This window comes from Myxocyprinus asiaticus, chromosome 25 (genome assembly GCF_019703515.2).
Source record: "Myxocyprinus asiaticus isolate MX2 ecotype Aquarium Trade chromosome 25, UBuf_Myxa_2, whole genome shotgun sequence".
In the NCBI taxonomy this organism is placed as follows: Eukaryota; Metazoa; Chordata; class Actinopteri; order Cypriniformes; family Catostomidae; genus Myxocyprinus; species Myxocyprinus asiaticus.
Window position 1 is genome coordinate 24,447,755 of NC_059368.1, and position 12,888 is coordinate 24,460,642.

General features: G+C 38.3%; 2 protein-coding genes across 2 annotated transcripts in view; one reads left to right on the top strand and one right to left on the bottom strand.

The window, feature by feature from the left end:
- Positions 1-306: 306 nt before the first annotated feature.
- On the top strand, positions 307-5,190 carry LOC127416230 (ras-like protein family member 11B). The gene is made up of 4 exons (XM_051655465.1): positions 307-615; positions 733-789; positions 882-958; positions 2,557-5,190. The coding sequence occupies exons 1-4, from the start codon at positions 504-506 to the stop codon at positions 3,064-3,066; spliced, it is 756 nt and encodes a 251-aa protein (XP_051511425.1). The 5' UTR covers positions 307-503; the 3' UTR covers positions 3,067-5,190.
- Positions 5,191-5,453: 263 nt separating this feature from the next.
- Positions 5,454-12,888, bottom strand: part of LOC127416229 (sec1 family domain-containing protein 2-like) — a 179,374-nt gene continuing 171,939 nt past the window's right edge. Inside the window, exons 7-9 of the mRNA XM_051655464.1 lie at positions 10,138-10,272; positions 7,782-7,901; positions 5,454-5,795 (exon numbers count right to left, since the gene is read on the bottom strand). Of these exons, the coding sequence (XP_051511424.1) occupies positions 5,703-5,795; positions 7,782-7,901; positions 10,138-10,272 (348 nt within the window). The 3' untranslated portion in view covers positions 5,454-5,702. The remainder of the gene's footprint in view (positions 5,796-7,781; positions 7,902-10,137; positions 10,273-12,888) is intronic.

The following is a 12,888-nucleotide window of genomic DNA, read 5'->3' on the forward strand; positions in this document are numbered from 1 at the left end:
CAAACAAGAAAGAAAGAAAGAAAGAAAGAAAGAAAAAACAATTTCAAAGCCTCCATTTTTCATGTCTCCCGGTAACACAAAATCCCGTTTTCTTCCTCAGCGACTGTTGGCGCAGCTTTGCAAAAGAAAAAGGCTGTGTTTTGTCAGTTTGCTCGCGTGGGACCCACCCTCTCTCTTCCCTTTATTCTTAAAGCACAGCTCGCAAATCCACGTGAAGTAATGGGCGGAGCCAGAGAATGTGCCCGTTGTCTGCAGGAGCCAATCAGAGTTGAGCACTTCGGTGGCCGTATAAAGAAAGCCAAGCTTCAGTGTTTTGCTCACAAAACAAGTGTCGGTGTGGTTAAATGTGCTAGAAGAGGAGTTTTGGAATATTTACCGATTTTATCACCAGTAATAGGCTAAATCTGTTTATATGCCGTTGGCTGACGTCGTCTTTGACATTATTTTTTAGGGTGTCTCTGGATATTTCGTTATAGTTTGGATAGTAAACTTTCTTTGGCAAAATGCGTCTGATCCAGAACATGTCAACCATTGCGGAGTACCCGAGTGCTGAATGCCCGTCCAACCGGGTGATAAAGATCGCTGTGATCGGAGGCAGCGGGGTTGGGAAAACCGGTACGTTTGTGAACTAGTTTTACAACACTTGTAAAGCTTATTGGCACAGACATAGCTTATAGTAATCTAGTATCTTCTAATCAAAGGTATTCATGCAAATGTATTTCTTCTGTTCAGCGCTAGTGGTTCGTTTCCTCACCAAGCGGTTTATCGGCGACTACGAGAGAAACGTTGGTGAGTTTTCCCATCTGATATTGAGTTAAGCATACCAACACTGACTGTAGCGATGTTGTCAACATATTAAAGTATGCATTGCTGCTTTACAGGCAACCTGTACTCCAGAGAGGTGCAGATAGACGGAGAACAAGTGGCCATTCAAGTTCAAGACACACCTGGAGTTCAAGTAAGTGTGCTCGATGCAAGCTGTCTTTTTCTAATAGGGTTTAATGCCACATTTTGCGTTCGTCAGTGCTGTTTTTCATGTAAAGAAAAGTGTTCATGTAAATAGGCGCGAGACTGCTGGCGTATTTGAGAGTTGCGTCGCGTCCGGTTGTTTACAGCGTCTCGCGCACTAGCGCCGCGTGTTTAAGACGTCGAGTCCGGTATAAAAAATAGCGTCAACCGTGTTTCCCACGCTGTTTCTTCATGGGTGAGATGTGTAGAAAGAGCGCATACTCGCCTTTTGTCTTAGCCTTTCTTTTGTGTTCTCCGGGTTTTTGGCCAGTGGGAAGCCTGCTGTTAACTTCTGTGTGGGGGCATCCCGTTGAGGGAAGCGCTGTGTGAGATATTTGGAGCTGCGGTTAGGAAGTTTTGCTGTTTCAGCATCGCTCAGCGGGTTTAGGGATATGAATAAGCACCTTAGAACAGTTACAGTAGACCAACCCTTTTAAATTATCCTCCCGCTTTCAAAATTAGAGAATGGGTTTTCATTCAATTACAGGCGACTTCTCTCAAGATGTCTTTAGTCAGAGGTTTTAGTGCCAAGTCTGGCATACAAGGCTCATTGACTAAACCAGGCAGTCGTCCAAAACCGAATGAAAAAGCAGAATGGCTTTTTTTCGGACTGGGGTGAAAGACTCTCCAAGTCTGGCAGGCTAATTGGCCAAGTTTCTTGTAACAACAGTCAAAAGCGAACGATAATTTTTCCGCTTCGTTTTCATAAGAACGCACGCGCCTAATCGATATTCTATGATTAAAGGGATAGTTCACCCAAAAATGACAATTCTCTCATAATTTATTCACCCATATGCCATTCCAGATGGGTATTACTTCTATTGCTGAACGCAAAGGTTTTTAGATGAATATCTCTGCTCTGTTGGTCCTCACAATGCAAGTGAATGGTGACTGCAGACCTTTGAAGCTCCAAAAAGCACACAAGGCATCATAAAAGTAATCCATACAACTCCAGTCGTTAAAACCATGTCTTCAGAAGCGATATGGTAGGTGTGGTTGAGAAACAGACCAATATTTAAGTACTTTTTACTATAAATCTCCACTTTCACATTCTTCTTTGTTTTTGGCGTTTCTCATTGTGCATATCGCCACCTACTGGGCAGGGAGTAGAAATTGTAGTAAAAAAAGGACTTTAATATTAATCTAATTCTCACCCACACCTATCATATTGCTTCAGAAGTCATGGATTGAACCACTGGAGTTGTATGGATTACTTTTATGCTGCCTTTATGTGCTTTTTGGAGGTTCAGAGTTCTGGCCACCATTCACTTGCATTGAATGGACCATCAGAGACGAGATATTTTTCTAAAAATCTTTGCGTTCAGCAGAAGAAAGTCATACACATCTGGGATGGGATGAGGGTGAGTAAATGATGAGAATTTTCATTTTTGGGTGAACTATCCCTTTAAAGAAAACATAGACTAACAAGATGTGTTGCATAACTGAAGTAATGTGATTCCAAATGGAGATTTTTTTTTTTTAAATTGAGAAATGTTTACAGAAATTGTGGGTTGTCAAAAGGCTAATTTCATTGTCATTTATTTTCAGGTAAATGGTAATGGATTGAGTTGCACAGACCATTTGGCAGGCTCCATTCAATGGGCAGACGCTGTAGTCATGGTCTATTCTGTGACAGACTGCCGAAGCTTCGACCTCATTGGACAGCTCCACCAGCTTGTTAGCCGCACCCATGTGGATAGATCGTCCACCCTGCCGATCATCCTGGTAGCCAATAAAGCTGATCTCCTCCATGTTAGACGGGTGGATATTCAAGAAGGTCCATTGTTGGCCTCGGCGTTAGGCTGCTCCTTCTATGAGGTGTCTGCTAGTGAGGACTATAACCAGGTCCATGGTGCCTTCCACAGACTGTGCATGGATCTGGCTAAGCTGCAGCCTCCATTCATGCAGTCTCAGACCCCCGTCAATGCAGCTTCATCTGGGACAGAGAAGAAAAAATCACCCCTCATCCCCCGGCCCAAATCCCCCAACATGCAGGACTTGAAGAGGCGCTTCAAACAGGTGCTCTCTGCCAAGGTCCGGACTGTCACGTCCGTGTGAAGGGGTGAGGGAGGGGGTGGCCTGAATGACAGCCAGAGAAGCGGCTGAAAAATTGTGGGTTTGAGAAAGGAAGCTCTGAGGAGAGGGAGAAGGTCTCAAGAGCAGTGATGCTGAATGTATAGGTCTTGCTCCTTTGAAGTTCATGAGTTTCGTTGTTGATCGGCAGACCAGTTACAAACAGAGGCCCCTGGACCCTTGACCTCTGATTACGTCATGGACACTGAAAAAAAATGAGAAGTAGTGACCTCAGCCTGGTGAACTTTACTTTTCCACATGACCAACCCAGTGCGAGTGGACACTTGTGTCGCTGGGACATGTGGCCTTGAATAGGAACCGTGCAAAGACAGACTTGTACTGAAAGGAACTGAATGAAACACATTAATACATTATTATATTCACTCTGCCTTACCTGTGGACTTTTAGACATGCTTTCATGGCAGCAGAGATTGTGAAGAACACAGTAACTGACTATTTTAAGAATTGCTTTTCTGAAAGTCTTGGTAGGGAGGGAATTGGTAAAGGTTTTCACCTCTAACTGCAGAGACAGTCTGAATGCAGGCATTGTTAAAGGACAAGGCACTCAAGCTAAGCAAAAAGTGTGTGTGCTTATCTCCTGCTCTGTCAACAGTACTATTCTTGTGTACAAGGCCAAAATGTTTCTCCTGGTTTTGTGTAAAACTGTGCTTTGAGACACTTTTCTACAATGGAATAGAAGATTTTTTTTTTTTTTTTTTTTTTGTAAATGCACTTTAAAAAATGCCAAGGGGCTGAAGCTCAGAGTAATTTATTTATTTGTTCATTTTGGGATTGGAAATAAAGATTAAAAAAAATATATATATTTTATTGGTTCTGAATTTAAGTCTGATATTAATTCAATCAAAACACCAGTACACACAAATCATTCCTTCAGTCAGTCAAAACTTCATTTAGTTGTTCATTACAGAACATGGAGGTTACAAAGTGTGTTAATGGGTCTGGATTTGCCTACAGAAGGATTTTAAAACCTGAACCAGCAAACAGTCCCTGCAAGGAAATCAGCTTAAAGAAATATTCCGGGTTCAATAAAAGTTAAGCTCAATCCACAGCATTTGTGGCATAATGTTGATTACAACCAAAATGTAATTTTGTCTTGTTCCTTCTCTTAAAAAAAAAAAGCAAAAATCTGGGATACAGTGTGAGGCACAATGGAAGTGAATGGGACCAGTCCATCAAGTCAAAAGTCTCACTTTTTCAAAGGTACAGCCACAGAATGTAAACGATATGCATGTTAACATGATTTTAGTGTGATAAAATTGCTTACTAACCTTATGTTTATAACCTTAATTATATATGCAATTTTACAACTTTGTTGCCATGATGACGTAAACCCTTAAATAACTGTAAAAATGATGATTTAAACTTTAAAACTCAAATAATACACAAGTTTTGAAAGATTAATGTAAGTGCTTTAAAATTGTAAGCTTAACATTTCTGCTTTCAAACCTTCAAAAATTGGCCCCATTCACTTTCATTATAAGTGCTTCACTGTAACCTCAATTTTTGCTACTTGTAATGAAAAAGAGGGTCGAGTCAAATTTGTTAGTTTTTTTTTTTGTTGTAATCAACATTATGCCACAAACGCTGTCAGTTGAGCTTAACTTGTATTGAGCCTGGAATATTCCTTTAATAAACATCCTAAATAACGTCTTAATGAAAATGTAAAAATGCTAAAATGTGTTTTAGGTTTAGGATTAGGGAATAGAAAATATAATTAGCTCAGTTTAAAAACAACAGAAGTCAAAAGAAAGTCTCACCTATAATAGAAAAACAATTCTGTGTGTGAAAGTGACCGAAGAGAAGAGAGATCCACTCTAAAAGAAATCTCCACCCTTTTTTGACCTCTGTCCCCTCTCCATCTGTCACTGTCTCTTTAATAACATGCTCAACAACAGCACTGAGTGAAAAGAGGAGTGAAATGAGCTTCAACACTTGCTGATATTATGAAATGAACTTGACAATCTGTTGTATCTCTTGCTAACACTATGAATAAGTGACCGTGTGCATGTTAAAGTAATAGTTCACCTAAAAATGAAAATTCTCATCATTTACTCACCCTCATGCCATCCCAGATATGTATGACTTTCTAATCCATAAGACTCCAGTGGTTACAAAGGTCTGATCACCATTCACTTGCATTGTATGGACCTACAGAGCAGAGATATTCTTCTAAAATCTTTGTGTTCTGCTGAAGAAAGAAAGTCATACACATCTGGGATGGCATGAGGGTGAGTAAATTAATTTTCATTTTGGGGTGAACTATCCCTTTAAGACATCCATGAGAGAGCAAAATGTGACCGTGTGAAGTGATTTACACACTGCACTCATGCTTATACACACATAGACAAGTATAGGGCCAATCTTCAAAGCTTTATTTAAAGGAAAATAGGGTCAATGGTTACATACAATGAAATGAGAAAATATTGGAATGGGATGTGGTGATATTTACACTAAAACAGGTGTTTGTTTTGTATATTCCTTAAATCCTCCTAATGATCTCAAATATCCAATGTTTTAGATACCTGAACTTGACACACAAAAGACAAACTTAGGTTGGACTGAATCTAACAGCCAGAGAACTGTGTGAGTGGTCAGTCCCTTTACACTCCAATATCAGGTTTGAGCCTGTCAGTGTTGAAGAGAAACCGAGGGACATCGGAAGGTCTCAGCAATCTAGTGGACATTACAAGTACCTGTAAAAAGACAAAAGAAATAGATTAGCAAGTCAACACACATTTGTATGCCCTGGAGTCTGATCATCAGACAAGCAAACAAACACACTAATCCTGAAATTGTCTATTGATTGAACCCTCTCTGGTATTTCTTATCCATGATAGTTCAGCAGCCCAGCACAAACTCTTGATGGGTGAAAACAGCATATAAATCAGTGAAACAGAAACAGTTACAAATGGAAACACTTCTGTGGGTAGAAACTGCTCTTTTATACACCCTTAGGTACGGCAAATACTGTACAGGGCAACTGGGATGAAAGTGACAGAGTGCCTTTGAGAAAGAACTAAGCACTGGATTTGCCAAAGATTGTGAGGTTCATGCAATTTAATTATTTATTATTATATATATTTTTTTTAATGAACAAGTTAGACCGAATAGTGAAGGAAAAGCAACCAAGTGCCCTGCCAACACACTCTCATGACGAAAAGTCACTGAAGCTAGGTCTGTATTTTAAATGTCACTCTGTGCAAATTTTGGAGCATTCTAATACTTTACTCAAGGCTAAATCATAAAATTAAATTATTTAAAAATTCTGTCATCACTTCTTTGCCGTGGGACACAAAGGCAGTTGCGGCTCAAAAACCTATAAAAGCACGATAAAATGATCATAAAAGTAATCCTCAAAGGTGCGCTATATTCCAGATCTTCTGATGCCGTGTGATCGCATAGTGTAAGAAACAGTTATAAATGTAAGTCTTTATTCAATAATCGTTCCCATCCGCCGTAACATTTAGCTCCTGACCCGTACTGTAAACATTAAAAAATTGCCGTCTCAAGAAGCGTTCCGACAGCTATGACGTCAAATGCCATTGGCTTTCACGTGTAATGTGACCGTTCTAATGTTTGGATGTCTATTTTTGAAAGAGAGGGGAATATTTTCAACGATTAAAATTATAGTTAAACATGCAATAATATCCAAAGATTACCGAGCCTATGACGGAATTGTCCAATTTAAGGAGAGACCATTCTAAAATGTTGAAAATAGTAAACACAAAGAACAATATAGGTGTGTCCAAACTTTGGGCTGGTGCAGCATGTCTGTGAAATAATTAGTATTTATTTTATTACCACAGACTTATTACTTCTGGATGGAAAGAAATTCTGATTTCTTGATTTACTCGCCCGTTAACGTCACATAAAAAAAGAAACTAAACTGTAGTTGGTCAGCTGGTTGGTTACTCAGTCAGCTAGTCTTTTCCTGTTTAAATAGGAAGTTCTTGTCCAGAAAAAGTCAGAATAAACTCTATGAGACTAATCTTTTGCATATTGTTAGCAAGGCATTGAAGATGAATAGGACTGCACCTGCTGACGCATGGACTGAGGTAAGAAGATGCTTTGTATTCTATGCTGGAAAGATAAAGATGATTTGGCTTGTTTGAGAACTTAATAAAAAAAATCATTCAAAAGTGCCTGATAGAATGTCGTCACACACTGGGACATCTAAATAGAACAGCTTATTTTTTTCAGGTTTGGTTCAGCTTCATTTAGAACATGACACCCAAAATTATAAAAAAAAAAAAATCTCTCTCTCTCTCACACACACACAAACAAGCACCGCTGTGGGCTTGGGTCAGGCTATGTGTGGGCTTTCTATTCTATCTATTCTTTTCTCTGCTTTCATAATTTTTTATTCATTCATGACATCAAACTTTGATCAACAAAACCCTTTCGTACTGCCTCTCCCCAGTTACCTCTCTATTCATTCAAGCTCACACATGTACAGATATACACAAAGAATGTATAAAACACATACTCAATGGTATAGCTCGTGACAAATTGTAGGCTTTTGAGTTTCTGGCCTGACATTATCATTGTCGATTTTTCATTTAATGATGTTTTTTAGATTCACAAGAATGTCAATTACCACTGTACGGTAAGAGAGGTTCATACTTAAGGCTATATAATGCTTGCGTTTATAATAAGAAAAGATGGGTGTGACTTCCCACCTGAGTGCCTGATTTATGGGTGGAGACAACTTCACGAATGAGGCGGAGTTCTGATGGTGTTACTCCACCCACCAGGAAGAGAAACAGCAGAGGGTGATCACTTGGGTGGGGCCGATTGACCTGCATGGAAAGAGAAGTATTAAGAAGAAGATTTACATATCAAGTCTATTACAACTAATCTAAAATCTCTTTTATTTCAGGTGCAGTTTTCGATGTTCATGTTCCCTACAGTTTAAACCTCTAGGTTGGTAACTAGAAGGTTGTTGGTTTGAATCCCGCAAGGGGCAATCTGTGAGTTACCACCATTGTGCCTTTGGGCAGTACCACAGGTTGTTACAGGGGGAACTGTACTTATAAGTGTACGGAAGGTAACCTAAGTAACTCAAGGATAAATTCTCAGTTAAATGAAATATTAGCAAATAAATTAATTGAACTGCTAGCAAACACAGACTACAGAGGATCACAAAGGCTTTTGGGCCGAAATGAAATTGAGAAGCATAATGAAATCAAAGCTCTTTGAAATGTAGGATATTAATGTGAGTACTAAGAATTAGCTAATGAAATTATAGTACCTTCATCATTTCCTTTGAACTTATTTACAGTCCCTTTATCACTCATGCTCATTCGCTTTGTCTCTGTCTGTGTTTATATTATTAGGTAATTCAAAGCTCAGTTGGAGGCCAGGGTCAACAGTGGACATTTCCATACAACCACAGCAGGACTATATCCTTCAGAAAAGGCACACATATGTGCAACACTGGACTTTCAAAGACACAAATGGCACATGGACACACTTTTATACATACACACACCAGCACGCTTTCGCACACATGCTGATGCTCAGTTTCAGTGAGTTTTGCTCAGGCACATGGAGTGCTGCTGTATGTGACAGGCTGGCCAGATAAAATGGTAGCCTGTGATTGGCTGCATGAATAAGTGAGCCTCGAATAATAATCAGGCGATTAGGGAGCCACATCCGGAGCTGGGCTGTGCTGCCACGTGCCACTCTGGACCCTAAACTTGCATGGAAAAACATGTAACAGAGAGAGAATAATAATAAGACTGCATTTGTAATAATGTCCCTTTGGGAAAGAGAATGTGCATGGTTTTGGGTACACACTGAAAGATAACAAATGAATGAGGGAGAATCTCATTGAAAGTGTGTTTGCTAATTCTTACAGGTTTCTTTGAGCATACCTGATTATTCTGTCTTCCATCAACATAACAAACACACTCCTAGACAGTGCAATGGATGGTATGTCAAGCCATGTGTGCCATACATAAGGAAAGCACATTATCAGGCAACACACACACATTTTATGTGTATATACTGTACACACACATGCATATATAAAGTTCACTTAAACACTTTACACACAGTGACACAGAGGGTAAGGGTGCCCAGACTGTTGTATTCAGACAACAGAGCATTAAATGTAGGCAAATCTACTGTATAAATACACAAGCACAAATAATTAGCTGTATAATGTTCCAGTTAGCAGTTTACAATGTGTAAAATTACATTTTAACAGATTTTATAGAGATAAAGTTGCAAAATAACCTGCTGGTGGTCTGTGATCAATCAAATCAAAGCAAAAGTGTAGGAATACCACTCTTGAGTTAAGTCTTTACAATAGAACAATATCACTTGTGGGGTCCAAAAGTCTGAGACCACTAATAAAATAAATGCTTTTATTTAGCTTTTTTCCTTAATTAATACAATGTTTTTACTCATTTTTATAAGTATAACAAATTTAAATACACATTTTATTGCAAAAATATTAACATGAATTTCATAATTTCTTGCAATTTTTTCTATTTTATTTTTATTTTGCTTTTGTTTTTTTGCTTTTTGCTTTTGCTTTAAATGGCAGCTTGCACTCTAGCTTGCATGGACCCCACAAGTTTGTGCAAAACCTGAAGACCATGTTATCCAGCATGATTTGAGAATTTTCCAAAGAGCATCTTGTGCGCTTTAACAGAAGCAATCTGACCTTTTATAAAAAGGAGTTACATGGTCTATATCACACATTTGCTTATTTGATTAGGGTAAGTTGACTCAGAAATAGTGCAGAATCTTAAATATTTCATGTCAACATTTTTGGTTTAAAATGTTTGAAAATCATTTTATTTCCAGGTTTCAATAAAATTTTGAATCACAGATTTGAAATGTGCTTTCAGAAAGCATGTGTACTGTATGCATTTGTGGCTTTCACAGTAACGCTGAGCTGTTGATCAGACCTATCTGATGAGATGAAAAATAGGAAGGTTTGGTGTGCTGAATGAGCTGAGTGTATTTGTTAGGTAATATTTGCATTATTGCATGTTAGGAGGTATGAAGTTGAGTGTGTGTTACCTTCATGAACATGCTAAAGCCAGTCTTGAGAAGGTCAGTGAGCCCCCCTGACATGTGCTCTATATCAGGACATTCGCGCCTGTCTGGGTCGAAGATCTCCTCAAGCACCTGCTTAAGGAATGGGCGATACGTTGCCTATACAAAGCAGAGGAAAATGACAGCTTACTGTATTTGAGGTTTTAAGAATTATGTAAAACATACTGCAAAGAAATTATTATTCTCCCACTCCCACACAAACACTCCCCAGGTACCCCACAGCGTATGTTGATTTCAATAGACCTATTAGTATGCAAAAAAGCACAATCTTTCTGTTCTGAAAGACTCTTATTCAAGAGAACCTGAAGCGGTACATTTTTACAGCTGTGAGCATTTTAGAATATGAAAAAAAAAAAAAAAAAAAAAGAGTAAAACAAGAAAAAACTGTAACTGAGCATACAGGGATAATTTAAAGTGACAAACAAGAAAATGCTTTTAAAATACTGAAGAAATATTATTCTATTCACAGATCAATGCCCCCCTATTTAATGCATTTTTTTTTTTTTTTTTTTACACAATTAATCAAGTAATAAGCACTGTTGATTTTGTGTTTCGCAGTCAGCAGGGGGCAGGCTCAGCTTAGGCTACGTCTACATTTATCCAGATCCATTTGACAACAGCATTTTCATTTTCGAAACACACTCCGTCCACACTGTCGTATTCAAGTGTTTTCCAAAAGTTGCTCATCCACACTGAAACATATGAAAACGCTTAAATCCCCTTACTGTGCATGCAAATAAAATCGCAGTTGCTTGTACGGTCTGAAATGCAATTGTCCTCGTGTTCCATCACCAGACACCAATTCTGACTAAACTTCCTGTCGCCTTTGAAGGAATGCAATTTGAATGTTGTACAAAATAACATTTATCTTTAACAATGCTATCAAACTTAATATCAGGCACAACAGCGCCGCTATAAAACGGGATGCCATCTTGATTGTTTTGGTTAAATGGATCACATGATTGCGTCACATGACAACAAATATTTCACAGTCCACACTACAACATGAAGATTCAAATTTATCCACTTGGGAAAGCGTTTTCAAAAAGCTCTGTTTTGCTGACAAAAACACAGTCTCAGTGCAGACAGAAGGCCAGAATGTAGAGAAAAAGATGAGTTTTAAATGAAAATGTATTAGTGTGGACATGACATTAGGCTGTCCTTGGAACTACTTGGGCTGTACAGGCAATACACCTCATCAAACCAACGAGAGCAGACGGCAAATAATGAATACGGAGCCTTTCACAGACGACTCACTTTTGAGACGCATTTTTCAAAGTTTCAATCTAATTTAAACTCGACAAATCCTCTTAAAATGTGTGTTTATGGTGTGAGACACTGACACGAGATGCAACCAAAGTGAAATGCTCCAAGAGCGTCCGTATGATGCATGTGTATATATACCACATACACTAGACAAACATTTTAAATTGCACAGACAGATCACGTCCTGTGAGAGACTGACAAACTCAATTGAAAATGGATTACTGTGCAGAGAAGGCCAATAGTAAGGTTAGGGATATATGCCAAAATATATGGAAAAGAAGTCAAAGATATGGAAATAAAATAAACAATACTGTATATAGTAAAGCCACTTGTTGTAGTCTAATCAATTGTCTACCACAATAATGAAATATATTTCAAAAATTTGAATCGCTATATTTATTGTCATATATTAAATTATATTTAATAGGGAGCCTGTCTCACCAAATATTGATATTTATGTGATTAATTGTGGTTTAAATAATCACCAAATCATATAATTATCGACTGACGGCCCTAAAATAAATAAATGAATGAAAACTAGAGAGGACCCAGTATTGGACCCTGAGGTACACCAAAGATGTAAATGATTATGCTCACCAATCAAGTTTGTCTTGTTATTTTTCTTTGTTCATTGAAACCCATAAAAAACATTACCAAACAATTTATTTTACGAGAAGAACATTGCAAGATGACATGAAGAACCAAAGCAAAATTTAATTACTTTTCCTGTAATGTTCTGTTTGCTGTGTAGTGTGTGATTGTGGGAGCTGACAAAGGCAGGTTTAAAAGTGAGGGTTGTTTAGGACACTTATTATCTGTGGGCAGATGCAACAACAGCGGGGGCTTGCAGAGCTGAACACTCAGTAATGTGATGATTCATGGTTTCCCTGAATATGAACGTATAGCACTGGGCCACTCTAATCTGCCCCTAATGTTTAACTTCCATCCACACTGCACAGAAATAGCACTATTGTTCATTTCAACATGGATCCAGATCTTAGAGCTGAAGCTATTTACACTGTTTGGGTGTTCATTTGTGTGTGTGTGTATGTGTGTGTTACAACAAGGGGGTGGATAAATGTTAAGCAGATGTGTGTGAATTTGTATGTATGATTGTGTGCGAGTATATACAGGTGTATGTGAGTATGTTTAAAAAGGAGCAGAAAAATATACTTCTTATCTTAAATCTTATAGACCTTATTCACAGTAGCGCCATCTTTGATTTTTACCGGGAATAAAAATGAGGCTGTGAGGAATATAGATTTACCATCTTTCAGTGGTTCACATGCAGGGTTGGGAGGGTTACTTTTGAAATGTATTCCACAACAGATTACAGAATACTTGCTGTAAAATGTAATTTGTAACGTATTCCGTTAGATTACTCAGGGTCAGTAACGTATTCTAAATACTTTGGATTACTTCTTCAGCACTGGTAGATTTATTCACTTG

Coding starts and splice junctions, on each gene's coding strand:
- LOC127416230 (XM_051655465.1), top strand. CDS start 504: ATGCGTCTGATCCAGAACATGTCAACCATTGCGGAGTACCCGAGTGCT. Junction 616..732: donor CAGCGGGGTTGGGAAAACCG/GTACGTTTGTGA, acceptor TCTTCTGTTCAG/CGCTAGTGGTTCGTTTCCTC. Junction 790..881: donor CGACTACGAGAGAAACGTTG/GTGAGTTTTCCC, acceptor GCTGCTTTACAG/GCAACCTGTACTCCAGAGAG.